Source organism: Macaca mulatta, chromosome 11 (genome assembly GCF_049350105.2).
Source record: "Macaca mulatta isolate MMU2019108-1 chromosome 11, T2T-MMU8v2.0, whole genome shotgun sequence".
Taxonomy (NCBI): domain Eukaryota; kingdom Metazoa; phylum Chordata; class Mammalia; order Primates; family Cercopithecidae; genus Macaca; species Macaca mulatta.
This window is the reverse complement of record NC_133416.1, coordinates 118,881,575-118,908,711: the sequence shown is the minus strand read 5'-3', so window position 1 is coordinate 118,908,711 and position 27,137 is coordinate 118,881,575. Positions and strand designations below refer to the sequence as shown.

Sequence of the window (27,137 nt, the reverse complement as noted above, 5' to 3'; positions counted from 1 at the left end):
GGCGCATACCTGTGGTCCCAGCTACTCAGGGGGTTGAGGTGGGAGGATGGCTTGAGCCTGGGAGCCTGGGGCTGCAGTGAGCTACGATCAAGCCATTGCACTCCAGCCTGAGCAACAGAGTAGGGAATGGAGCTATTTATACCAATATTACAATTAAATGAGTTCTTTATTCTGCTCATGGATTGCTAGTCGAAAAAAAAAAAACCAGCGTATCATAAGAGCATACAGTGAACTCTAAAAGTATATTAAGTATATGTAATTTAATTTTTAATGCTTGAGAAGTCATTTAATGCTTTTTGTATTGCCTCAGCATCACCATTATGAACTTTAGTTTCTGATCAATTTTTTTCTTGTTTTTAAATTCAATCTGTGTGGGTTTTGAAAACTCTTATAAGACCGGGCGCAATGGCTCACGTCTGTAATCCCAGCACTTTGGGAGGCTGAGGCGGGCGGATCACAAAGTCAGGTGATCAAGACCATCCTGGCTAACATGGTAAAACCCTGTCTCTAGTAAAAATGCAAAAAGTTAGCCAAGCGTGGTGGCACGCACCTATAGTCCCAGCTACTCGGGAGGCTGAAGCAGGAGAATAGCTTGAACCCAGGAGACGGAGGTTGCAGTGAGCCGAGACCATGCCACTGCACTCCAGCCTGGGCAACAGAGCAAGACTCCGTCTCAAAAAAAAAAAAAAAAAAGAAAACTTTTATATTATCACATTTCAAAATCTGCAAAGGCAAGCCTGCTATTTTATATATACATATACACACACAGATTTTAGAACAGCTTTACTGAAATATAATTCACATGCCATGCAAGTCACCTATTTAAGGAGTGCAATTCAGTGGTTTTTAATATATTCACAAAGTTGTGCAACCATCACTGCCATCAGTTTTAGGACATTTTCATTACTCTAAAGAGCAAATCAGCCAGGTGTGGTGGCTCACACCTGTAATCCCAGCACTTTGGGAGGCAGAGGCAGGCAGATCACAAGGTCAAGAGATCGAGACCTTCCTGGTCAACATGGTGAAACCCTGTCTCTACTAAAAATACAAAAATTAGCTGGGGCTGGTGGCGCATGCCTGTCCAGCTACTCGGGAGGCTAAGGCAGGAGAATCACTTGAACTCGGGGGGCAGAGGTTGCAGTGAGCTGAGACTGCTCCACTGTACTCCAGCCTGGGTGACAGAGCGAGACTCTGTCTCAAAAAAAAATTTTTTTTAAAAACAGTAAACCGGCCGGGCGCGGTGGCTCACGCCTGTAATCCCAGCACTTTGGGAGGCCGAGGCGGGCGGATCACAAGGTCAGGAGATCGAGACCACGGTGAAACCCCGTCTCTACTAAAAATACAAAAAAAATTAGCCGGGCGCGGTTGTGGGCGCCTGTAGTCCCAGCTACTCGGGAGGCTGAGGCAGGAGAATGGCGTGAACCCGGGAGGCGGAGCTTGCAGTGAGCCGAGATCCCGCCACTGCACTCCAGCCTGGGCGACAGAGCGAGACTCCGTCTCAAAAAAAAAACAAAAAACAAAAAAAAAAACAGTAAACCATACCCATTAACAGTCACTCCTCATTTCCCCCAAGTCTCCCTGTACTAGAAAACCACCAATCTACTTTCTATCTCTATGGATTTGCCTATTCTGAACATTTCACACAGATGGAATCACATACCATGTGGTCTTTTTTGACTGGCTTCTTTCACTTTGCATGTTTTCAAGGTTTCCTATTATATATACACATATATGTGTATATATATAAATTGTAGAAAATATATGTAACACAAAATTTACCATTTTAACCTTGTTTTTTGTTTTTGAGATGGAGTCTCACTCTGTCACCCAGGCTGGAGTGCAGTGGTGTAATCTCGATCTCAGCTCACTGTAACCTCTGCCTCCCAGGTTCAAGCAATTCTCCTGTCTCAGTCTCCCAAGTAGCTGGGATTACAGATGCCCACCACCACGCCTGGCTAAACTTTATATTTTTAGTAGAGATGGGGTTTCACCATGTTGGCCAGGCTGGTCTTGAACTCCTGACCTCAGGTGATCCGCCCACCTTGGCCTCCCAAAATGCTGGGATCACAGGCATGAGCCACCACACTTGACCATTTTTAAGTATACAGGGCAGTGGCATTAAGTACAGTCATGTTGTCGTGCAACCATCACCATCACCACCATCTACCTACAGAACTTTTCTTACTATATTTTAAATTATATTTTAGTAGACCCATTACAGTTACATGAGCTATATAAAGAGCTTAGAACAGTGCACAGTACAGAAAAAAATGTTCAATATTATTATTGTTTTAAATAAGCTGTTTTATCAAAGCCATTATGTAGACAGCTCCTGTTTTGGTATCTGTTGGAGGGGAGCTTTCAGGTTGCTGAATGCATGGAGGTGCTGGGAGAAGGGTGGCAGGCCCAGAAAGGGTACAATGGCTCTAAAACCTTTGCCCCCAGGTATCTTGTTATCTGGCTGTTCTTTCGTATCCTTCATAATATCCTTTATAATACACTAGAAAACATTAAAAAAATATATGCTGGCTGGGCGCGGTGGCTCAAGCCTGTAATCCCAGCACTTTGGGAGGCTGAGACGGGCGGATCACGAGGTCAGGAGATCAAGACCATCCTGGCTAACACGGTGAAACCCCGTCTCTACTAAAAAAATACAAAAAAACTAGCCGGGCGAGGTGGCGGGTGTCTGTAGTCCCAGCTACTCAGAAGGCTGAGGCAGGAGAATGGCGTGAACCCGGGAGGCGGAGCTTGCAGTGAGCCGAGATCCCGCCACTGCACTCCAGCCTGGGCGAAAGAGCAAGACTCCGTCTCAAAAAAAAAAAAAAAAAAAAAAAAAAAAATATATATATATATATATATATATATATATATATATGTATATGCTGGAGGAACTTAGTAAAGAATTTTTTTTTTTTTTTGAGACAGAGACTTGTTATGTTGCCCAGGCTGCAGTGCAGTGGCATGGTCATGGCTCGCTGAAGCCTCAGTCTCTAGGGCTCAAGCCTCAGCCTCCTGAATAGCTGGGACCAGAGGTGTGTGACACCATGCCTGGCTAATTTTTTTGATTTTTAGTAGAGACGAGGTCTGGCTATGTTGCCTAAGCTGGTCTCAAACTCCAGAGTTCAAACAGTTCTTCTATCTCAGCCTCCCAAAGTGCTGAAGTTACAGGCGTGAGCCACCACACCTGGCTAAGAATATTTTTAGTTATTCATATATAAATTGAACACCTAGGGGTGAAATAAATAACTTTTTTTTTTTTTAGACAGAGTTTCGCTCTTGTTGCCCAAGCTGGAGTGCAATGGCATGATCTCAGCTCACTGCAACCTCCACCCTCGAGGTTCAAGTGACTCTCCTGCCTCAGCTTCCCAAATAGCTGGGATTACAGGTGTGCGCCATCACAGCCAGCTAATTTTTTGTATTTGTAGTAGAAACGAGGTTTCACCATGTTAGCCAGGCTGGTCTCAAACTTCTGACCTCAGGTGATCCACCCTCTGGCCTCCCAAAGTGCTGGGATTATAGGCATGAGCCACAGCGCCTGGCCTAAGAAATAACTTTAAAACATGTAATGGGTTATAAGGTTTCACTTTATTTTCAGTTTAACTAACTTATACATGAATGTTGCAACCACTACTCAAGGCAAAAAGAAAAATATGGAAATGTAGGTATGTTTATCACTCACCATTTCAGAGCATAGTCTCCCAAATTCTCGTAAAAAACCCTCTGCTGTTATTTCTGCTCTCATAAATCTCATCCAGGGCCCATTTTCACCACCTTCCATCAAGGCCTTTAAAATAGTTCCAGAAGGGATACGATTCTGTACCTCCCATTCTATAGGAAGTAAAATATGCAAAAGTGGAATACATTGATACATGATGGGGTTTAGGGAGCTCAGGAAAATTACCATACCAGTTCCTATGGCCTCGCCGTACTGCCAGGGTGGATGCTGTTGGAAATTTGCAGACATTCACAAAATGCAAAATCTCAACCTTAGACACCCAGAGGAAGAACAATACTAATTTGTACGACAGAGAGCACACTGCTGTGAAGCATCAGGTCCTTAGTGCTTGCTTGAGAGGACTCTGGGCACTGCATGATGAATTTTCTTCCTTGGTCTCATATTCACCAGACCATATGTTAGGTCACTTACCTGGACCTGGCAGAGACTATGGAAGCACATGAAGGAATAAGCCAGATCCTGGTGGTCCCCAAATCATGTCCTTCCTTCTATAAGCTATAGTAATTCTTCACAGCATGGAATGGATACACTGAAATGTTTGCCTGAAATGCTGTCTTTGTAGATAAGGAAGGAAACGTCTTTTTTTCAGAAAAAGGCTCACTCAGTCACCCAGGCTGGAGTGCAGTGGTACAATCTCAGCTCACTGCAACCTCCGCCGCACAGGTTCAAGTGATTCTCATGCCTCAGCCCCGCAAGTAGCTGAGATTACAGGCATGCGCCACCAAGTCTGGCTAATTTCTGTATTTTCAGTAGAGACGGGGTTTCACCATGTTGGCCAGGCTGATCTCAAACTCCTGACCTCAGGTGATCCGCCTGCCTCAGCCTCCCAAGGTGCTGGGATTACAGGTGTGAGCCACTGCGCCTGGCCAAGAAGGAAATTTCTGTCCACAAAGAGATAAGGCAGTGGATGGATCAGCATCAGTATCTGTGGAATACTGGGAACATTTGTGCAAGGATTGTTTCTCCCCATCCACAGTTGCTTTTTCTGTCTACAGTACAGATGCTGGGGGCAAATATATACATACAACATTCATAATTATATATCTAAGACAAAATACACTTTACATATAGCTTTTGTTTTGGAATTAAAAAACCTTTGTTGTTTTTTTCTGATAAAGTAGTGCCTGTGCATTGAAAATTTTTCAGACAATATATTTCATAGAAAGCTATACAAAAGAAAGTAGGCTGAGTACAGTAGCTCACACCTATAATCCCAGCACTTTGGGAGGCCGAAGTGGGAGGATTGCTTGAGGCCAGGAGTCTGATACCAGCCTGGGCCACATGATGAAACCTTGTCTCTAGAAAAAATTTAAAAATTAGCTTGGCGTGGTGGCATGCACCTGTAATTCTAGCTACTTGGGAAACTGAGGTGGGAGGATCACTTAAGCCCAGGAGTTTGAGGTTGCAGTGAGCTATGATGGTGCCACCGCATTGCAGCCTGGGGACACAGAGCAAGACCCCATCTCTCTCTTTTTTTTTTTTTTTTTTTTGAGACGGAGTCTTGCTCTGTCGCCTGGGCTGGAGTGCAGTGGCCGGATCTCAGCTCACTGCAAGCTCCGCCTCCCAGGTTTACGCCATTTTCCTGCCTCAGCCTCCCGTGTAGCTGGGACTACAGGCGCCCGCCACCTCGCCCGGCTAGTTTTTTGTATTTTTTAGTAGAGACGGGGTTTCACCATGTTAGCTAGGATGGTCTCGATCTCCTGACCTCGTGATCCGCCCGTCTCGGCCTCTCAAAGTGCTGGGATTACAGGTTTAAGCCACCGCGCCCGGCCAAGACCCCATCTCTTAAAAAAAAAAAAAAAAAAAAAGAAGAGGAAGGGGAAGGAAGGAAGGAAGGAAGGAAGGAAGGAAGGAAACAGGACAAGCAATCCTATCTTTCAGAAATAGCCAACGTTAACAATCTGGTATATGTCCTTTGAAAATAACGAGACTGTTAAAACTCAATCCAAGGCCGGGCGCGGTGGCTCAAGCCTGTAATCCCAGCACTTTGGGAGGCCGAGACGGGCGGATCACGAGGTCAGGAGATCGAGACCATCCTGGCTAACACGACGAAACCCCGTCTCTACTAAAAAATACAAAAAACTAGCCGGGCGAGGTGGCGGGCGCCTGTAGTCCCAGCTACTCGGGAGGCTGAGGCAGGAGAATGGCGTGAACCCGGGAGGCGGAGCTTGCAGTGAGCTGAGATCCGGCCACTGCACTCCAGCCTGGGCGGCAGAGCGAGACTCCGTCTCAAAAAAAAAAAAAAAAAAAAAAAAAAAAAAAAAAAAAAAAAACAAAAACTCAATCCAAAAAATACTTCTTTAATTTTAGAGCTAAAGCATATAGCATTTTTCACAGCCCCGGAGTTAGTAAGCATGTGAGGAAACTGGCACCTCATATGCTGTTGATGGGAGCGTAAACAAGCAGAACCTCTGCAGACACAGCAATTTGATAATTTCTGTCAAAATCTGAAATGCACATACATTTGATGCAGTAATTCTACTTCCAGAAATTTCTTCCATATATATTTATGAAAGTAAGCAAAGGTTATGTACAAGGCTGTTTGTGCAGAATTGTTCATAATAAAAATAACTAGAAAAGTTAAATGTATATTAATAAGGTGCTTATTACATCAATTATGATATATTCAGATAACGGAATACCACACAGATGTTAAAACATATAAACTTGCCCAAAGGTCAGCAAAATATGGTTTGGGGGCAAATCTGTCTCCTATCTATTTTTTTAAGAGATGGGGTCTTGCTGTGTTGCTCAGGCTGGCCTCGAACTCCTGGGCTCAAATGAACCTCCACCTCAGTCTCCCTAGTAGCTGGAACTATAGGCACACACCAGCATGCCTGGCTCTACCTATTTTCGTAAATAAAGTCTTATTGGAACACAGCCACACTTGTTTACTATTGTCTATTATTGCTTTCTTGCTGCAATGGTAGAAGTTAATAGTTATGACTGAGAGTATGGCTCACAAGGCCTATCTAGCCTTTCTTTATTTTTTTTTTTAAGATGGGGTCTTAAAATACAAGTAGCATTTACAACAGCAAAAAAAAAAAAAAAAAAAGATGGGGTCTTGCTGCTGCCCAGGCTGGGGTGCTGTGGCACAGTCATGGCCCACTTCAGCCTCAAGCTCCCAGGATCAAGTGATCCTTCTGCCTTAGCCTCCTGAGGAGCTGGGATTACAGGTGCGTGCTACCATGCCGAGCAATTTTTTTATTTTTTGTAGAAATGGGGATCTCACTATGTTGCCCAGGCTAGTCTCAAACTCCTGGCCTCAAACAATCTCCCACTTCGGCCTCCCAAACTGCTGGGATTGTAGGCATGAGCCATCGCATCCACTATGTCTAGCGCTTTACAGAAAAAGTTTGCTAAGCCCCAAACTAGATCGTAGACATATGCCAACTGATATGAAAAATATGGCAAAATATCATACTGAGTCAAAAAAAGGTATGGAACAGTCTACAGCATATGATCCAGTTTGTATACACACACACAGACACACACACTCACACACACACACACGGGCAATTTTTTGAAAATAAACAAGAAACTTTTCACAATGATAATCACTGAAGTCTGGAATCAACTGGGAAAGGGTTGAGGTGGCAGCAGGAAATTTCCTCTGTATTTTATACTCTTTTAGCAGTTACTATTCAATAAATGGGGTTGGCATAACTAGGTTTCAATATGGAATAAAAATTAAATTAAATAATCTTTCAGGCCATCACAAAACCAATTCCCAATACAGTAAATATCCAAGTCAGAAAAATAAAATTCTAAAAAATTGAAAACAATACAGAAGGCTAGGCATGGTGACTCATGGCTAAAATCCTAGCACTTTGGGAGGTGGAGGTGGACAGATTGTTTACACTCCCAAGTTCAAGTTCATGTTTTAACATCTGTGTGGTATTCCGTTACACTCCCAAGGCCAGCCTGGGTAACATAGTGAAACCCTATCTCTACAAAAAATACAAAAATGAGCCAGGTTTGGTGGTGCAAGCCTGTAGTCTCAGCAACCTGTGAGGCTGAAGGAGGACAGCTTGAGCCTGGGAGGCAGAGGTTGCAGTGAGCCAAGGTCACTCCACTTTACTCTAGCCTGAGTGGCAGAGTGAAATTTCATCTTGAAAGAAAAACAAAACTTTGGTACAGCTAAAACCATTATCAATAAAATCAAAAGACAATGCATAAATGAGAAAATATTCGCAAGTGATACAACAGATAAAGGTTATTACTGGCCAGGCGCAGTGGCTCACGCCTGTAATCCCAGCATTTTGGGAGGCAGAGGCAGGAGGATTACCTGAGGTAGGGAGTTCAAGACCAGCCTGACCAACATGGAGAAACCCCGTCTCTACTAAAAATACAAAATTAGCCGGGCGTGGTGGTGCATGCGTGTAATCCCAGCTACTTAGGAGGCTGAGGCAGGAGAAGTGCTTGAACTTGGGAGGTGGAAGTTGTGGTGAGCCAAGATTGCGCCACTGCATTCCAGCCTGGGCAACAAGAGCAAAACTCCATCTCAAAAAGAAAAAAAGGTTATTACTGAAAATTAGCAAGAAAAGTGAGCAATTCATGGAAAAACTGAACGACCAATAATATTAAAAAAAAAAAAAAAAAGAAAGGCTCACTACTCAGGAGGCAGGAGAATCACTTCAGATTAGGAGTTTGAGACCAGCCTGACAGCCTGGGCAATACAGCAAGATGCTCTCTCAGAAAACAAACAAACAACAACAACAACAACAACAAAACAAAGCCAGCCAGATGCAGTGGCTTGTGCCTATAATCTCAGCACCTTGAAACTCTGAGGCAGGTGGGTCATTTCAGGTCAGGAGTTCGAGACCAGCCTGGCCAACATGGTGAAACCCCATCTCTACTAAAAACATACAAAAAATTAGCCAGGCATGGTGGTACACGCCTGTAGTCCCAGCTACTAGAAAGGCTGAGCCATGAGAATAGCTTGAACTAGGGAGGCAGAGGTTACAATGAGCCGAGATCACACCACTGCACTCTAACCAGGGTGACAGAGTGAGACTCCGACTCAAAAAAAATAAAAAATAAAAGGCTCAGGCCGGGCGCGGTGGCTCAAGCCTGTAATCCCAGCACTTTGGGAGGCCGAGACGGGCGGATCACGAGGTCAGGAGATCGAGACCATCCTGGCTAACACGGTGAAACCCCGTCTCTACTAAAAAATACAAAAAACTAGCCGGGCGCGGTGGCGGGCGCCTGTAGTCCCAGCTACTCGGGAGGCTGAGGCCGGAGAATGGCGTGAACCCGGGAGGCGGAGCTTGCAGTGAGCTGAGATCCAGCCACTGCACTCCAGCCTGGGCGACAGAGCGAGACTCCGTCTCAAAAAAAAAAAAAAAAAAAAAAAAAAAAATAAAAGGCTCAAACTCAGTCACAATCAGGCAAATGAACATTAAAATAACAGAAAGAAAAAAAAAAAAAAAGGCCAGGCCCGGTGGCTTACGCCTATAATCCCAGCACTTTGGGAGGCTGAGGCGAACGGACCACGAGGTCCGGAGATTGAGATCATCCTGGCTAACACAGTGAAACCCGTCTCTACTAAAAATACAAAAAATTAGCAGGGCATGGTGGCAGGCGCCTGTAGTCCCAGCTACTCAGGAGGTTGAGGCAAGAGAATGGTGTGAACCCAGGAGGCGGAGCTTGCAGTGAGCCGAGATGGCATCACTGCACTCCAACCTGGGCAACACAGCAAGACTCTGTCTCAAAAAAAAAAAAAAAAAAGAGACCAACCTGGTCAACATGGCGAAACCCTGTCTCTACTAAAAATACAAAATTAGCTGAGTATGGTGGCACACACCTGTAATACCAGTTACTTCGGAGGCTGAAGCATGAGAATTGCTTGAACCTGGGAGATGGAGGTTGCAGTGAGCCAAGATCACGCCATCGCACTTCAGCCTGGGCAACAGAGTGAGGCTCTGTCTCAAAAAAAAGGAAAAGGAAAGAAACCACAAAGATGGAATTTTCATCTACCACACTAACAAAATTTTTTTTTTTTTTTTTTTGAGGCGGAGTCTCGCTCTGTCGCCCAGGCTGGAGTGCAGTGGCCGGATCTCGGCTCACTGCAAGCTCCGCCTCCCGGATTTACACCATTCTCCTGCCTCAGCCTCCCGAGTAGCTGGGACTACAGGCGCCCGCCACCTCGCCCAGCTAGTTTTTTGTATTTTTTAGTAGAGACGGGGATTCACTGTGTTAGCCAGGATGGTCTCGATCTCCTGACCTTGTGATCCGCCCGTCTTGGCCTCCCAAAGTGCTGGGATTACAGGCTTGAGCCACCGCGCCCAGCCTAACAAAAATTTTAAAGTCAAACATTCTGAAATTTCGAAATCATTATACGCTCTGAATTCAATTTTTTTTTTTCAAGATGGAGTCTTGATCTGTCACCCAGGCTGGAGTGCAGTGGTGCCATCTTGGCACACTGCAACCTCTGCCTCCTGAGTTCCAGCAATTCTCTTGCCTCAGCCTCCTGAGTATCTGGGATTACAGGCATGGTTTACCATGCCCAACTAATTTTTTTTTTTTTTTTTTTGAGACAGAGTCTCGCTCTGTCGGCCAGGTTGGAGTGCAGTGGTGCGATCTTGGCTCACTGCAAGCTCCACCTCCCGGGTTCATGCCATTCTCCTGCCTCAGCCTCCCAAGTAGCTGGGACCACAGGCGCCTGCCACCACACCCAGCTAATTTTTTGTATTTTTAGTAGAGACAGGGTTTCACCATGTTAGCCAGGATGGTTTCAATCTCCTGACCTCGTGATCCAACCACCTTGGCCTCCCAAAATGCTGGGATTACAAGCATGAGTCACCATGCCCGGCCTAAATTCAATCTTAAAGTGTTTGAGCTTTGGTATGAAAATGCATTTTTGGAGAAAAATAAAGTAAAATAAAAAATAAAAAACTAAAATGTTTGGGCTGTACTTTGAATTCTTTGTTGTGTGTACTAATTTTATAGTAAACTAATAGCTTAAATCAAGCTTTTCTGAAAAGGGCCAGATGATAAATATTTTAGGCTTTGAAGGCATTAGGGACCCTGTTGAAATTACTCAACTCTGCCAGTGCAGGGCAAAAGCAGTCATGGACAATATGTAAACAAATGGGCAAGACAGTTTTCTAAAAAAATTTCATTTTTATGGACATTGAAATGTGAATTTCACATAATTTTCACATGTCACAAAATATTATTCTTGTTTTGATATTTTTCAATTAGTATTTCAAAACATAAAAGTCATTCTTGGCTGACAGGCCATACAAAAACAGACAGCAGGTGAGGCATGGTAGCTCACACCTGTAATTCCAATGACTCAAGAGGCCAAGGCAGGAGGATCACTTGAGCCCAGGAGTTTGAGACTAGCTTGAGCAACATAGCAAGACCCCATCTCTATAACAAACAAAAATTAGGCACAGTGGCTAACACCTGTAGTCCAGCTACTTGGGAGCATGAGGCAGGACTGTTTGAGCCCAGGAGTTTCAGACTGCAGTGACAGTCTTGCTCTGTCTCCCAAGCTGCAGTGCAATGGTGTGATCTCAGCTCACTGCAACCTCTGTTTCCTGGGTTCAAGCGATTCTCCCTGCTCAGCCTCCAGAGTAGCTGTGATTACAGGTGCCCACCACCATGCCTGGCTTATTTTTGTATTTTTAGTACAGACAGGGTTTTGTCATGTTGGCCAGGCTGGTCTCAAACTCATGACCTCAAGTGATCCACCCATCTCTCGTCCTCCCAAAGTGCTGAGATTACAGGTGTGAGCCACCGCACCTTGCCAATTCTAGCATATTCTTATCAAATGACCCTTGATATGGTTCATTTGAAATAAACATCAGAAGCTCCAGTCAAGCAAAAGACAAAGTATAAGGCATCACTATTTTTTTCACACACCTACCCATCAAATATTTCCTGAATGACTGAGACAGCCTGCAGAGCTAACACTGCAACAGTGAAGTGAAGAAATCCCAGATCTGGGGTCCTGGAATCCAAGAGCCCCATAGAGGAGACATGAACACATCCCACTGCAAACTAAAATGTCTCGGTGAAGGTGAAACTTGCATGGGAATTGGCTATCCAGGAACATTCTGCCCAGGTTGCAAATGAGGTTGGAGAAGTCTTGACAGAAGAGGACTCTTGAAGTTAATAACAACCATGAGATTTATTGAGTGTTCAAAAGATTCCAGTCATTGCTGAATAATATCCCCTTAAATTTGCCATTAAAAGCATCAGTAGGATTTGAACAGGCAGAGGAGACAGGGAGGAAACAGAGCTTGCAAAGGCATAAACATGCAAATGCGCCTGGCATGCCTGGGGAGCATCAGGTAGTCCATACCAGGAAAACTAGAACTGAGAGGAGCCCTGAATCCCAGGCGAAAGCTTCCAGACTTAATCTAGGGGACTACATGCAGGCATTCAAGGTTTTCAAGCCAGGGATGAAAGGAACAAGATCTATGCTTTATTTTTATTTTATTTATTATTTTGTGACAGGGTCTCACTTTGTCACCCAGGCTGGAGTGCAGTGGTGCAATCTCAGCTCACTGAAGCCTCAACTGCCTGGGCTAAAGTGATCCTCCTACCACAGCCCCTCAAGTAGCTGGGACTACATCCATGCACCACCACACCCAGGTAAGTTTTTTGTATTTTTCGTAGAGATGAGGTTTCACCAGGTTGGCCAGGCTGGTCGTGAACTCCTGTGCTCAAGTGATCTGCCCACCTTGGCCTCCTGAAGTGCTGAGATTACAGGTGTGAGCCGCTAAGCGCAGAAGCAAGATCTATGTTTTAGAAAGGTAATTCTGGAGCTGGGAGGAGATTTTGTAAAATCCAGAAAGCCAGAGGCAGGGAAAGAGTTAGGAGGCTGATGACATCATTTGGGTGAGAGAAGGCAAGGGTGGAGGCAGTGGGAATGGAGAGAAGTGAATTGGTTCTTAAGATATTCTGGAGAAAGTCAAGAAACTTTCTGTTCACTGATCTTTATGTTCTTCCCCACTGCCTTTTTTTTTAGAGACAGGTTCTCTAAAAAAGCCTGTTGCCCAGTCTGGGATGCAGTGGTGCAATCCTAGCTCAAGATGGGGTCTCACTGTGTTGCTCAGGCTTAGTCTTTACATTCTTTGTAAAAGAATAGATTCAGCTGTCTGCAGAACAAGAATATTTGGGGGTGGTAAGGAGCAGGGGGAGCAGACAGTCTGGAACAGCCCCTGAGGTAAACATGACAGAGATATGAGTGAAGGAACAGAGAGGCTCAGGTGTAGCACCAAGGGCCCACCTGAGGCTGGAGCTCAAAACTAGCTTGTGCAGCCAGTTTGCATGGCTGAGTAATTTGGTCAGCAGTGCTGGAAAGCCTAGACATGCAGGCATAGAAAACCTGTGCCTGGGTTGATTCAGGATGGAGAACTGGCCAGCTGGCCACCGCAGAAGCTCAAAAGGAGAGGGATGGCTGTCTGTCTGCCCCTTTGTCCTTCTTGCTGGCTGGCATGAGAATGTGATAGCAGCAGGTGAGACAGCCAAGACAGACCACGAGGTGAGAGTGGAAATGAAAAGTCACAGTAGAGCAACATGCTAGGAAGAGCTGGAGTCCCTGATACCACAGAGTCACATCACACAGTGCCCCAGACCACATACCTGGGCTTTTATGTGCAAGAGAAACTTCTAGCTTGTTTCAGTCACTATTTTTTTTAGGTTTTCTACTGCCTGAAGCCAAAACGACTCTAACTAATAAAAGCTGAACTGAGTAGAAAAGAAGTAAAACCAGGAAGGGGCAGGTAAAGAGAAGACCAGACACCAGAGGGCTGACTCTTACCCTGTCAGTCCAGAAGCAGGTTTAGAGGGAGTGGGGTAGAACAGAGGAAGGCTGTAATCAAAAGGGGACTTTCAGCATTCTAGATTTCAGAAGCAGCACAGTTCCCAAGAAAAAGTGGTTAAATTCTTTGGGTTTTTTGTTTGTTTGTTTTTGAGTAAGGGTCTTCCTCTGTTACACAGGCTGGAGTGCAGTGGCATGATCACGGCTGACTACAGCCTCAACCACCTGGACTCATGTGATCCCCCCACCTCAGCCTCCTAAGTAGCTAGAACTACAGGTGCATGTCAACGTGCCCAGATAATTTTTAAATTTCTGCAGATATGGGGTCTCATTATGTTGTTCAGGCTGGTCTTGAACTCCTGGGCTCAAACGACCCTCCCACCTCGGTCTCCCAAAGTGCTGGGATTACAGGCCTCAGTCACTGTGCCCTGCCTTGGTGGTTAAATTCTAATCACAGTACTCATGGCAGCTCATCATTGATTGAGAATTTAGGATGCACTGAGCAATCACTGTGCTAAGCAAGTGCTTCCCATGGATAACTCTCCGCCAGATCCCAAGGAGGAAGGCACTACCATTAGCTCTCATTTAATGATGAGGAAAGTAAGATCTGGAGAAGCTAAACCATGCGCCCAAGACACTCAGCCCCCTAGTGGTGCTTGGAATTTGACTCGAGAGCCAGAGCATGGCCTGCTAGGACACACTGCTGCCCAAGTGTTCCCCTCTGCCTTCCTGATCACCCTCCATTCTCCCACCGCCACCCTAGTCCCCCAAAGTGAAACAGAATGAATAGCTCACCCGCAGCGACTCTCCCGGGAGAAGGAATGAGAACTCCGCCCATGTCGAAAATCACTGCTCTATAGGTGCTGCCTCCAAGGTGCGTCCATCGGTGGGACCCCTGGTGCCTGCGCTGGATGTGTTTCAGGAAGGCTGTCCTCCACGCCCACTGGAGACAGGAGGACTGGAAACAGCTCCTTACACACATGGTGAAGCCGAGGCTGTGTGGGAAGAAGGCACAGGGCGTGACGTGCCTGCACTGCCTCCCACACAGGCCTCCATCCTAGAGTCAGAGGGGCCAGCCAGACATCTCTAACCCATCTCCAACAGGCACTTCGAATCACACCCACAACTGACCTCAGTGTCTCCTCCCTCCCTGGCTACCCGGTCAAGGGCTCCATCGCTCACTCGGCTGCCCAAGCTAGAAAGCTGGGACTCGCCCTGACTTTCCGCAATTTCTTTTTTTTTTAGAGACGGAGTCTTGCTCTGTCACCCAAGCTGGAGTGCAGTGGCACAATCTCAGCTCACTGTGAGCTCCGCCTCCCGGGTTTACACCATTCTCCTGCCTCAGCCTCCGGAGTAGCTGGGACTACAGGTGCCCGCCACCACGCCCAGCTAATTTTTTGTATTTTTAGTAGAGACGGGGTTTCACTGTGTTAGCCAGGATGGTCTCAATCTCCTGACCTCGTGATCTACCCGCCTTGGCCTCCCAAAGTGCTGGGATTACAGGCATGAACCACCACACCTGGTAACTTTCCGCAGTCTTTACCTCACCACGCCCCATATAGTTCTGTGCTGTCAAGTCTTCCTCCTGAAAATCTCATCTACCTCTTTGCATTCTCACTGCCACCATCTTGCCCATGGATCCTAACTGGCCCCCTTGCCTCTTCTCAGACCTCTCTCCAATTTTTTCTTCACCCTCCAGTCAGAGTATTCTTTCAAAACTGCAAATCTGGGCCAGGCACAGTAGCTCATGCCGGTAATCCCACCACTTTGGGAGGCCGAGGTGGGTGGATCACCTGGGGTTGGGAGTTCGAGACCAGCCTGACCAATATGGAGAAACCCCATCTCTACTAGAAACACAAAATTGGCTGGGCATGGTGGCACATGCCTGTAATCCCCTCTACTCTGGAGGTTGAGGCAGGAGAATCGCTTGAATCCGGGAGGCGGAGGTTGCAGTGAGCCAAGATCGTGCCATTGCACTCCAGCCTGGGCAACAAGAGCAAAACTCCATCTCAAAAAACAAACAAACAACTCTTTCAATGGCTCCTCATTGCCCTTAAAATAAACTCTCAATTCCTAAGCCTGGCTTAAAAGGCCCTCTAAGGTCTACTCCCATCAGGCACAGTGGCACAGGCCTGTAATCTCTTCACTTAGGGAGGCTGAGATGGGCAGATCACTTGAGGTCAGGAGTTGGAGACCAGCCAACATAGCGAAACCCCATCTCTACTAAAAAACACAAAAATAAGCTGGACATGGTGTTGGGCGCCTGTAATCCCAGCTACTCGGGAGGCTGAGGTAGGAGAATTGCTTGAACCTGGGAAGCGGAGGTTGCAGTGAGCTGAGATTGTGTCACTGCAGTCCAACCTGGTTGACAAAGCCAGACCCCATCTTAGGAAAAACAAAACAAAAAAAAACCTCATTCCTTTTTGCAGCAACTCCCCATTTTTTCTCCTCAACCTGGGATGATCTGGACACGCATATCTACATGCAGTTTCCTCAAACCCATGTTCTCCTCCTTTGCAATGCTGTGTTCCACCAGCTGCCTGGCTAATTCCAAACAGTCCTTTGGGTTGTAGTTTACCAGTCTCTGTCTTCATGAAGCCTCTTCTGGAAGTCAGAAAAGACTCATTAGGAGTTTCTCCTGTGTGCTCCTAAGATGTCCTGTACTCGCCTCCTCCTAGCACTTACGATGACACCCTCACACCACAAAACACTATCATTTCCACTTACAGATCACTGCAGCAGCCTAGTAACTGTTCCCCAAACTTACTTTCAAACGGTTCAGAAAAAAAAAAAAGACAGACACAACACACATACATGCACACGTATACAGATGCATACCTATATACACCTGTGTATAGAGAAAACCAAACATGGCCAGACATTAATAGTGAGTCTAGATGAAAGGTATAACGGGAGATTATTGTTCTTTCGACTTTTCTATAAGCTTGAAATAAAAAGATGGGGAAAAAACCAAAATAATAAAGGAAAATTCTAGTTTCTTCATGAAAATTTTTAAGCTTTTGATGTGATTTCTACAGTTAAAAAGCTTACTAAAAATCAGGAGAGTGCAAAACAGGTTGGTAAGACAGCCTCTGAGTTTAGAGGAGTCAATTCCGTGGGGCCAAAAGGACTCCATAACTATATAGTTTGAGCATCCCCCATCCAAATATCTGAAATCTGAAATGCTCCAAAATTAGAAACTTTTTTATTTTTGAGAGTCTCACTCTGTTGCCCAGGCTGGAGTGTAGTGGCATGAATTTGGCTCACTGCTACCTCTGCCTCCCGGGTTCAAGTGATTCTCCTACCTCAGCCTCCCAAGTAGCTGGTACTACAGGTGGTACCAGGCACCACCATACCTGGTTAATTTTTGTATTTTTAGTAGAGATGGGGTTTCGCCATGTTGGTCAGGTTGGTATCAAACTCCTGACCTCAGGTGATTCACCTACCTTGGCCTCCCAAAGTGCTGGAATTACAGGCGTGAGCCACAGTGCCCGGCCAGGACTCAAAAAACTGCACAGGTTGAGCATCCCTAATCCAAATATCCAAAACTCAAAGTGATCCAAAATCCAAAACTTTTTGAGCCCCCACACGATGCCACAGTGAAAAATTCCACACGTAAGTACTTAACACAAACTTTGTTTCATGCACAAAATTATTTAAAATATTGTATAAAATTACTCTCAGTCTATATGTATACAATGTATATGAAACATAAGTGAATTTCATGTTCAGACTTGGGTCCCAACCCCAAGATATCTCATTATACATATGCAGATATACCAAAATCCAAAATCTGAACTACTTCTGGTTCCAAACATTTGGGATAAGGGATACTCAACCTCTATAAGCACCTAGAGAAAGGACTCTTAAGTGGTAAATCCTGAATATAATGTGTTTCTCATGTATAGTCAGCCCTCTGTATTTGTGAGTTCCACATCTGCAGATTCGGCCAACCACAATAGAAAATATTCTAAGTAAAACAAAACACACACACACAGTACGGGCGCAGTGGCTGACACCTGTAATGCCCAGAACTTTGGGATGCCAATGCAGGCGGATCACCTGAGGTTGAGAGTTCGAGACCAACCTGGTCAACATTGTGAAACCCCGTCTCTACTAAAAATACACACAAAAAAAATTAGCTGGGTGTGGTGGTGCACGCCTGTAATCCCAGATACTCGGGAGGCTGGGACATGAGAATCACTTGAACCCGGGAAGTGGAGGTTGCAGTGAGCCAAGATCGCACCACTGCACTCCACATTCCAGCCTGGGTTATACAGCGAGACTCCATCTCAAAAACAAACAAACAAAAAAACCCAATAAAATAACAATACAACAAAAAATGCAAACAAAAAATACAGGCTAACAACTATTTACATAGTACTTACACTGTTTTAGGTATACATATATATGTATGTATATATTTATATATTTTGATATGAGTATAATTTGATACATATTGGCCGGGCGCGGTGGCTCAAGCCTGTAATCCCAGCACTTTGGGAGGCCGAGACGGGCGGATCACGAGGTCAGGAGATCGAGACCATCCTGGCTAACACAGTGAAACTCCGTCTCTACTAAAAATACAAAAACTTAGCCGGGCGAGGTGGCAGGCGCCTGTAGTCCCAGCTACTCGGGAGGCTGAGGCAGGAGAATGGCGTGAACCCAGGAGGCGGAGCTTGCAGTGAGCTGAGATCCGGCCACTGCACTCCAGCCTGGACCACAAAGCGAGACTCCGTCTCAAAAAAAAAAAAAAAAAAAAAAAAAATTTGATACATATAATATATATTAAATATATATTTTTGTTGATATGGTGTCTCCCTCTGTCACCAGGCTATAGTGCAGTGGCATGATCTTGGCTCACTGCAAACTCCGCCTCCCAGGTTCAAGCGATTCTCCTGCCTCAGTCTCCCAAGTAGCTGGGATTACAGGTGTGCGCCACCACGCCCAGCAAATTATTGTATTTTTAGTGGAGACAGAATTTCACCATGTTGACCAGAATGGTCTCGATCTCCTGACCTCGTGATCCACCCACCTCAGCCTCCCTAAGTGCTGGGATTACAGGCGTGAGCCATCATGTCCGGCCAGTATTATGAGTAATCTAGGGATTACTTAACTCATATCCTGCTTGCCCTGAGAATACTGTGCTGGCAGCGTGCTGCACATTTTTTGCTCTTTTTTTTTTTTGAGACAAAGTCTCGCTCTGTCGCCCAGGCTAGAGTGCAGTAGCGTGATCTCGGGTCACTGCAACCACCTCCCGGGTTCAAGCAGTTCTCTTGCCTCAGCCTCCTGAGTAGCTGAGACTACAGGGCTTGCCACCACATCCAGCTAGTTTTTTGTATTTTTAGTAGAGAGGGGTTTTCACAATGTAGGCCAGGCTGGTCTTGAGCTCCTCACCTTAAGTGATCCACCTGCCTCGGCCTCCCAAAGTGCTGGGATTACAAGCATGAGCCACTGTGCCTGGCCAAGTACTTTTTTTTTCTAAACGGGAAATGGGTTAAAGCATATAGGAGGGTGTGCATAGGTTATAAACAAATGCTACACCATTGAATATCAGGAACTTGAGCATCCACAGATTTTGGTATCTGCAGGGAGTCCTGCAACCATCTGCTGAGGATACCACCATGCAATGACAGTAAGTGGAAATTTGCTCAATTTGGGGGCAATATTTGAAACTAAAAATGTCAAGGTTCATTCGTATTTTCAGTTTTACTTACGTTCCTATGCCAAGGCCAATGTTTATGATAGAAGGAGAAATTTACTTACACACTTGTAAAAGTGGTCAATACATTTTGTGTGAGGGCTTAGTGGAGATGAAAAATGCTTTTGGGGCCTGAAGGGGCAACTTTAATCCTTATGGAGGACACTATCCTCCACGTAGTCCCGCTAACCAACATGTGGGAAATGTTCCCACAAGCAGTCTGCTTATTCCTTCAACTACAGAAGACTGTTCTGCTCTAGCCACTTCCCAAGGCAGGAAATGCTGTCATTTCTCATACCTCTAGGCCTTGGTACCTGCTGGGCTCACTGACTGGAACACCTTTCCCTGCTTTATCTGTTAGATGAATTTCCATTCACTTTGACATCATAACCTCAGTTTTAGCTCCTCTGGGGAGCCTTTTCTTTTCTTTTTCCAGGTAGAGTGTGGGACTTTTTTTTTTTCACTCCCATTGCCTCTTCTCCAAATCTTCGGCAGAGCACTTACCCCATTACGCAGTAACTGCTTTCATTTTTTTTTCTTGAGACAGAGTCTTGCTCTGATGACCAGGCTGGAGGGCAGTGGAGCAATCTTGGCTCACTGAAGCCTCTGCTTCCCAGGTTGAAGCAATTCTCCTCCCTCAGCCTCACATGTAGCTGGGACTGCAGGCGTGCACCACCATGCCCGGCTAAGTTTGTTTTTTTTTGAGACAGAGTCTTGCTCTGTCTCCGAGGCTGGAGTGCAGTGGCTCAATCTCGGCTCACTGCAAGCTCTATGTCCTAGGTTCACATCATTCTCCTGCCTCAGCCTCCTGAGTAGCTGGGACTATAGGCGCCCACCACCTCGCTCAGCTAATTTTTTGTATTTTTAGTAAAGATGGGGTTTCACTGTGTTACCCAGGATGGTCTCGATATGCTGACCTCATGATCCGCCCACGTTGGCCTTCCAAAGTGCTGGGAATACAAGGTTTTGTACTTTTTTTTAGTAGAGTCGGGATTTCACCATGTTGGCCAGGCTGGTCTTGAACCCCTGACCTCAAGTGATCCTCCCATCTCAGCCTCCCAAAGTGCTGGGATTACAGGCAAGAGCCACCGTGCCCGGCCTGTTTTCACGTCTACGTGTTCCTGAACTCATAAGCTCCTTTTAAGACAAGGACTATCTTATTCATCTCTCTCTATATATATACATCCCCTGGGACTTAGTACAGGTTTTAGACACATAGCAGGTGCTTCATATGAGTTGGAAGGATGCATAAACTGGAGATATCAGAAAATAGGGAAAAGCTGGGTACAGGTTTAATCCTTGGCAGCCACAAAGAGCTGTAACATTCCCAACCTGCCCAACTCTGGCTAACAGTTCTAGTTATCTGTTACTGGTATCTACCATAAAGAAGATTTGTCAGGCTGGGCGCAGTGGCTCACGCCTGTAATCCCAGCACTTTGGGAGACCGAGGCGGACAGATCACCTAAAGTCAGGAGTTCGAGACCAGCCTGACCAACAAGGCAAAACCCCATCTCTACTAAAAATACAAAAATTAGCCGGGCATGGTGGCAGGTGCCTGTAATCCCAATTACTCGGGAGGCTGAGGCAGGATAATCACTTGAACCTAGGAGGCGGAAGTTGCAGCGAGCCAAGATGGTGCCATTGCACTCCAGCCTGGGCGACAGAGCGACACTGTCTCAAAAAAAAAAAAAAAAAAAGATTTGTCTTCTTTCTGACACTCAAAATGGGATTAGCATGATAATGCAGACTTGCTACCTAAATGATGTTCTCATAAAAATGCACACACAGTGTGTGTTGTCATACATTAAGAAGATGCTGGCCGGGCGCGGTGGCTCAAGCCTGTAATCCCAGCACTTTGGGAGGCCGAGACGGGCGGATCACGAGGCCAGGAGATTGAGAGACGATCCCGGCTAACACGGTGAAACCCCGTCTCTACTAAAAAATACAAAAAAACTAGCCGGGCGAGGTGGCGGGCGCCTGTAGTCCCAGCTACTCGGGAGGCTGAGGCAGGAGAATGGCATAAACCCGGGAGGCGGAGCTTGCAGTGAGCTGAGATCCGGCCACTGCACTCCAGCCTGGGTGACAGAGCAAGACTCCGTCTCAAAAAAAAAAAAAAAAGAAGATGCTTGGGGCCAGGCGCGGTGGCTTACGCCTGTAATCCCAGCACTTTAGGAGGACGAGGCAGGCAGATCACGAGGTCAGGAGTTCGAGATAAGCCTGACCAACATGGTGAAACTCCATCTCTAAAAAAAATACAAAAATCAGCTGGGCGCGGTGCTGCGCGCCTGTAGCTCCAGCTACTTGGGAGACTGAGGCAGGAAAATCACTTGAACCCAGGAAGCCGAGGTTTGCAGTGAGCCGAGATCGTAGGGAGCCGAGATCACACCACTGCACTCTTGGCAACAGAGTGAGACTCTGTCTCAAAAAAAAAAAAAGGTTTGTTTAGTAAAGAGATACAGAGTGTTGGTTCTGGATTCAGATTGCCTGGATTTCAATTCCAGCTCTGCCACTACTACCTGTGTAATCCTGAGCCAGTTACTCTTTCTCTGAGCCTCAGGTTACACCTCTGTAGAATAGGGACATAGTACCAGTTTCATAAAGTTGTTGTTACCATTGCATGAGACAAGGTATATGAAACACTCAAATTAGTACCTGGCACACATTGAAATGTTATCTACTACAGTAATATACTAAAAAAGTTCACAAGAGGTCTCATAGGTTTTATGCATATAGTATGTGTGTATGGTTTATGCACTTTCACCTAACCCTGTGATTCTTCAACGGGGTTATGTTTTTTAACCCCAAGAAGACATTTGGCAAGGTCCAGAGACATCATTGGTTGTCACTATCTGGGGAGAGGTGCTACTAACATCTACTGGGTCAGGCCAGGGATGTTTCTAAACACTCTACAATGCTGAGGACACCCCGCCCCCTTGCCAAAAACAAAAAAAGTAATCAGGACCCAAAATGTCAATACTGCAGAGTTGAGAAACCCTGATTTAAACAGGGCATGTGGAAACGTATTTCATAGGATGTAGTCACAAGATCTATATACACATATATCTTGTAGTCATGTCATAGACATATAGTCCACATACACACACATCTAGAATGTACTATGTACTTATATATGTATTATACAATGTACCTAGAGTAGCATCCTGTCATGTACGTGTCCCATATGCATTAATTGTGTCAATATCTACATACAAAAGCCAGTCTGACATACTGGAAAGAATGCTGAGCCTCAGAAAAGCTAATGTTATCTCCATATACATAATTCCATTTCATCCTCACAACTGCATGAGGATATATCATGCCAACTTTATGCAATGACTATACTATCAAGACTGCACAACTGCTGATGTAGGTCGACCTCACAGCACAGACAGGAACTGTGTTTATCTTATACGCCAATGTATCTCAAGCATCTCAAGGGTGTCTAGACTCTCAGTAAACATTTGTGAAGTGATAGCACTTTGGGAGACCAAGGAGGTCAGATCAACTAAAGCCAGGAGTTTAGGTGGTTAGGAGTTAGGCGAGGGGAGGAGTCAAAGTGGGGAGGAGGACCCAGGTCTAACTGCAGCACTGCGCTCCTAACCAGCAGATCGCCATCTTTTCTTTTCTTTTTTTTTTTTTTTTGAGACGGAGTTTCGCTCTTGTTGCCCAGGTGGGAGTGCAGTAGCACAATCTCGGCTCACTGCAACCTCTGCCTCCCGGGTTCAAGCGATTCTCCTGTCTCAGCCTCTCAAGTAGCTTGGACTACAGACGCTCGCCACCACGCCCGGCTAATTTTTTCTATTTTTAGTAGAGAGGTTTCACCATGTTGGCCAGGCTGGTCTCGAACTCCTGATATGAGGTGATTCGCCCGCCTCAGCCTCTGGGCTGGGATTACAGGCGTGAGTCACCGCGCCCAGCCAGATCGCCATCTGAATAGCGATCGAGTCACCACTCTCTAAGGCCCCTTAGAAGCAACTTCACCTCTCTGAGCCTCGTTGTACCTATCTGTAAAGTGGGACAGAAACAAAACCACCCATGCTAGGGTTAGAGAGAGGAGTCAAACACAACCAAAGGGGCAAAGTTCTGCATAACAGATAGCTCGGACAATTCGGAGACCTCGCGGAGCCAGGGATCCCGCGCCGTCAGCCGAGGTGGGTTAGGACCAGGCCTCTAGGGCAGGCAGAGGTTAACTCGCGGCTGTACGAAAACACGCAGCTCGGCCTAAGTGCGGGACCCCAGCGTTAGCAATCGCCACGACGTCCTTCCGCTCCGACCTCCTCGAGATCCCGTACGGAAGGGAAGTGGCTGACCCCATGCCGCGCAGCCCAATCGCGGTGCGCGGTCCTGCGCGCATGCGTAAACCGCGGGTCAGCGACGGCGGCCGGGAGGCGGAAGTGGAGGTTGTTGTGGCTCCGAGTGCTGTTCAAGGAGCTGCTGCTGCTGAGGCGGCGGCCACTGCGTTGAGGCGGTGGCGGGGCTGCCGGCCCCGGGCCGCTCGGCCTCTCGGCTCGCCTTCCAGCCTCGCCTGAGCCCGCCGGGGCCCGCGCCGGCCAGCGCCTGCCCTATGAGTGTGTCACTGATTGTCATCCGATTGGAGCTCGCGGAACACTCGCCCGTCCCCGCCGGCTTCGGCTTCAGCGCCGCGGGTGAGTCCCGCGGCCTCGCCACATTCCCTGTAGCCGGGTCTGGGTCCGGAGGGCTCCCTCTCCCAAAGTACTGGCCCGGGAAAAGCCCGCGGCTAGGGCTCTTGCCTCAGGAAGACATGGAGAGGTGATCAGGATCCCTCTCTTTCCCATCCACCCTTGAGAGGCCTTCCCGTTTGTTATCTCAGGGAAGCCCTGCCCCTGAACCTCCTTCCCTGTGCCGTCTGAGGGCATTCCGTTTATACCTGGCACGGCTCCCTCTCGAGAGAGTCGAGTGGTGTGTTTGTCTCACTTGCTTCCTTCTGGGCTTCGTAAAGGCAGGGACTGGGTCCCCAGCAACGCTGGACTGTCCCTGGATTAATTAAATTGTTCCCTTTTGGAAGGATATCCATTGAAGTGCCCCCTAACCATAGTCATAACTAAAATTTAGACACTCCCTATATCCCAACACTGTACTAAGCACCTTTTGTGTATTGTATTCTTTAATTATCTTTGCAACAGCTCTGAGAGGCAGATGGGTGTGGCATGTGCCTCTTACACATTGGGAAACTGAAGTTTAGTGATTTAAATCATTTGCCCAAGGTGAAATGATGGGTGAAACTGGGATTCTCACTCAGTGAGCTGGACTTGAGTCTGAGCTTTTCACATCAGTAACACAAGGAAGCTCCTTAGTGGGGAATGCAGCTCTGGCTCTGTTCCTTGGTCCTCAGATAATTAACTAATAATAACATTCATTCAATAAATACTTGGTCGGGCGCGGTGGCTCACACCTGTAATCCTAGCACTTTGGGAGGCTGAGGCGGGCGGATTACCTGAGGTTGGGAGTTCGAGACCAGCCTGGCCAACATGGTGAAACCCTGTCTGTACTAAAAATACAAAAATTAGCTGGGCGTGGTGACAGGTGCCTGTAATCCCAGCTCATAGAGAGGCTGAGGCAGGAGAATCACTTGAACCCGGGAGGTGGAGGTTTCAGTGACCCAAGATTGTGACACTGCGCTCCAGCCTGGGTGACAAGAGATAAAGTCCATTTCAAAACAAAACAAAAAACAAAAAAAAAACTTACTCTCATATTTGCTGGAGCTTTTATTGTGTGCTGAATCGGACAGGGTCTCTGCTTTAATGGCAGCAGCAGTTTCGTGGAGGAAACAGATTATTTAAATAAGTGCAGAATACGTGTAGAATTACAACTGTGGTAAGTGCTGTGAAGGAAAGGAGAAACAGTTTGGGAAACTATTACAAGAAGATGTGTTTGGTTTGGAGAGAGGGATGGGGTCAGGTAGAGATGGTGTCATTGGAAACTTTCTGAGGATATGACCTTTGGAGCTGCAAATTAAAGATTGAATATGATTTTATAGCTTATGAGCACCTTTCCAAAGGCTAAAAGTGGCTTCTGAGTTCTGAAAGTCAGCTGAATTGATATTAGCCGCATATAGACATCCGTGTGGGTCAGTCATGTAGTTATTTATTCATCAAATATTTAGAGAGCTTCCTCTATGTGCTCCGCACTGTGGTATAAGTGCTGGGAATACAGGGGTGGGCAAAACAGGCCTTGTCCCTGCCCTGACAGAGCCTATATTCGGGATATTTAAGTTAAGCCTCCAAATACCGTTTCCCTTTTCATGTGTTTCATTGATTTAAGACAGTAATCACAGATTTTCATGGTTTGCTTCATGGCATGAGCATAAGCCAGGATGTTTAAGACTACCCCTACAAGTTTTTGAAATTTTGTTTATTAATGGACTTGATATCTTCATTTTGGGCTGAACACAATTTCATTTTATCAGGTGTTACTAAAATGTTAGCTCTTCTGGGCATGATCACTGTTGAACCTTCTCTAAGGCTCCCCCTTTGGCAATTTGCTTTAAAGTGCATGATTTCGGGCCAGGCGCAGTAGCTCACACCTGTTATTCCAGCACTTTGGGAGGTCAAGGTGGGCGGATCACTTGAGGCCATGAGTTCTAGATCAGCCTGTCCAACATGAAGCCCTATCTCTACTGAAAGTACAAAAATTAGCCAGGCCCGTGGTGGCGCGTGCCTGTAATCCCAGCTACTCGGGAGGCTGGGGCAGGAGAATCACTTGAACCTGGGAGGTGGAGGTTGTAGTGAGCCAAGATCACGCCACTGCACTCCAGCCTGGGTGACAGAGTGCGACTCTGTCTCAAAAAATAAAAATAAAGTGCATGATTTCAGAACAGCCCTGCATTTCTGAGTATATTGTCCTGGCTGCTTATTGACTGTTTGCTGGGTACTGCAGTGGTCCCAGAGGTGAGTGAGATGGATACTACAAAGGCTTTTTATCATCTTGGCGGAAGGCAGGAGAAAGAAAAGGGAAACCTAATGATGGAGGAATAGAGAACAGAGAGGAGCTTGTTTTATTACCTTGTATTAATCATTCATGTATTCTTTAGCCGGGGAAATGTCTGATGAGGAGATAAAAAAGACGACACTCGCTTCAGCTGTAGCTTGTTTAGAAGGGAAGTCACCAGGAGAGAAAGTAGCAATTATCCATCAGCATCTCGGCCGTCGAGAAATGACAGATGTGATCATTGAGACCATGAAGTCCAACCCAGGTATGCTTTTAAAACCCTGGACTCTCTTTTGTAATGTGAACCCTGCTTGCCTATTTTATACACGGTGTTTAATGAGCCTATGATTTCAACATCTAGCATACTTTTATCTTTCACTGCCTGGGTGCTTTATATGACACTGTTAAGTCACATTTTAGTGTTTCTAAATATTTCTTCCAAATTAATCCTAACAGTCAGGGTTGACAGTTCAGTTCAGTGCGGGGGGGACTTTTTTTTTTTTTTTGAGGCAGGGTCTCTGTTGCCCAGGCTAGAGTGCAGTGGTACAATGTCGGTTCACTACAACCTCTGCCTCCTGGGCTGAAGCAGTCTTCCTGCCTCAGCCTCCCAAGTAGCTGGGATTATAGATGCCCTCTACCACAGCTGGGTAATTTTTGTATGTTTAGTAGAGACAAGGTTTCACCATGTTAGCCAGGCTGGTCTTGTACTCCTAGTCTCAAGTGATCTGCCTGCCTTGGCCTCCCAAAGTGCTGGAATTACAGGTGTGAGCCACCACACCCGGCCACTGGGGAGAATTTCTTACCACCTAGTTCAGTGGCAGATCATTAATGTGTCCAAATAAACATGTTGTGCCTTCCCCTGCTTTGCTAGCTCATTTCTTTCTTTCTTTCTTTCTTTTTTTTTTTTTTTTTTTTTTTTGAGACGGAGTCTCACTTTGTCGCCAGGTGGGAGTGCAGTGGCACAATCTCAGCTT

General features: G+C 46.2%; 2 protein-coding genes and 1 long non-coding RNA gene across 29 annotated transcripts in view; 2 read left to right on the top strand and 1 right to left on the bottom strand.

Moving 5' to 3' along the window:
• Positions 1-23,518, bottom strand: part of ACAD10 (acyl-CoA dehydrogenase family member 10) — a 73,017-nt gene extending 49,499 nt beyond the window's left edge. For 9 of the 24 annotated variants that reach the window (XR_013401406.1, XR_013401407.1, XM_077955145.1 and 6 more), the window contains exons 1-3: positions 19,720-20,165; positions 14,310-14,509; positions 3,680-3,828 (exon numbers count right to left, since the gene is read on the bottom strand). Coding sequence is in view for 13 of the 24 variants with exons in the window: in XM_077955145.1 (XP_077811271.1) it covers positions 3,680-3,828; positions 14,310-14,509; positions 19,720-19,724 (354 nt within the window). In the remaining 11 variants the exon portion in view is untranslated. Of the gene's footprint in view, positions 1-3,679; positions 3,829-14,309; positions 14,510-19,719; positions 20,166-23,331 lie in introns of those variants that run through there. The other 15 variants (XR_013401409.1, XR_013401408.1, XM_015152820.3 and 12 more) reach the window with 3 other exon arrangements.
• LOC144333079 (uncharacterized) lies at positions 8,524-9,168 on the top strand. Its single transcript, XR_013401431.1, has 2 exons — positions 8,524-8,782; positions 9,105-9,168. It is a non-coding gene; the product is annotated as an uncharacterized LOC144333079 (long non-coding RNA).
• A 90-nt stretch (positions 23,519-23,608) lies between the features above and the next one.
• BRAP (BRCA1 associated protein) overlaps positions 23,609-27,137 on the top strand; it is a 44,084-nt gene continuing 40,555 nt past the window's right edge. For 3 of the 4 annotated variants that reach the window (XM_077952927.1, XM_028828976.2, XM_077952926.1), the window contains exons 1-2: positions 23,609-23,861; positions 26,267-26,428. In XM_077952927.1, the coding sequence (XP_077809053.1) occupies positions 23,780-23,861; positions 26,267-26,428 (244 nt within the window). In that variant the 5' untranslated portion in view covers positions 23,609-23,779. 4 annotated transcript variants of the gene reach the window in all.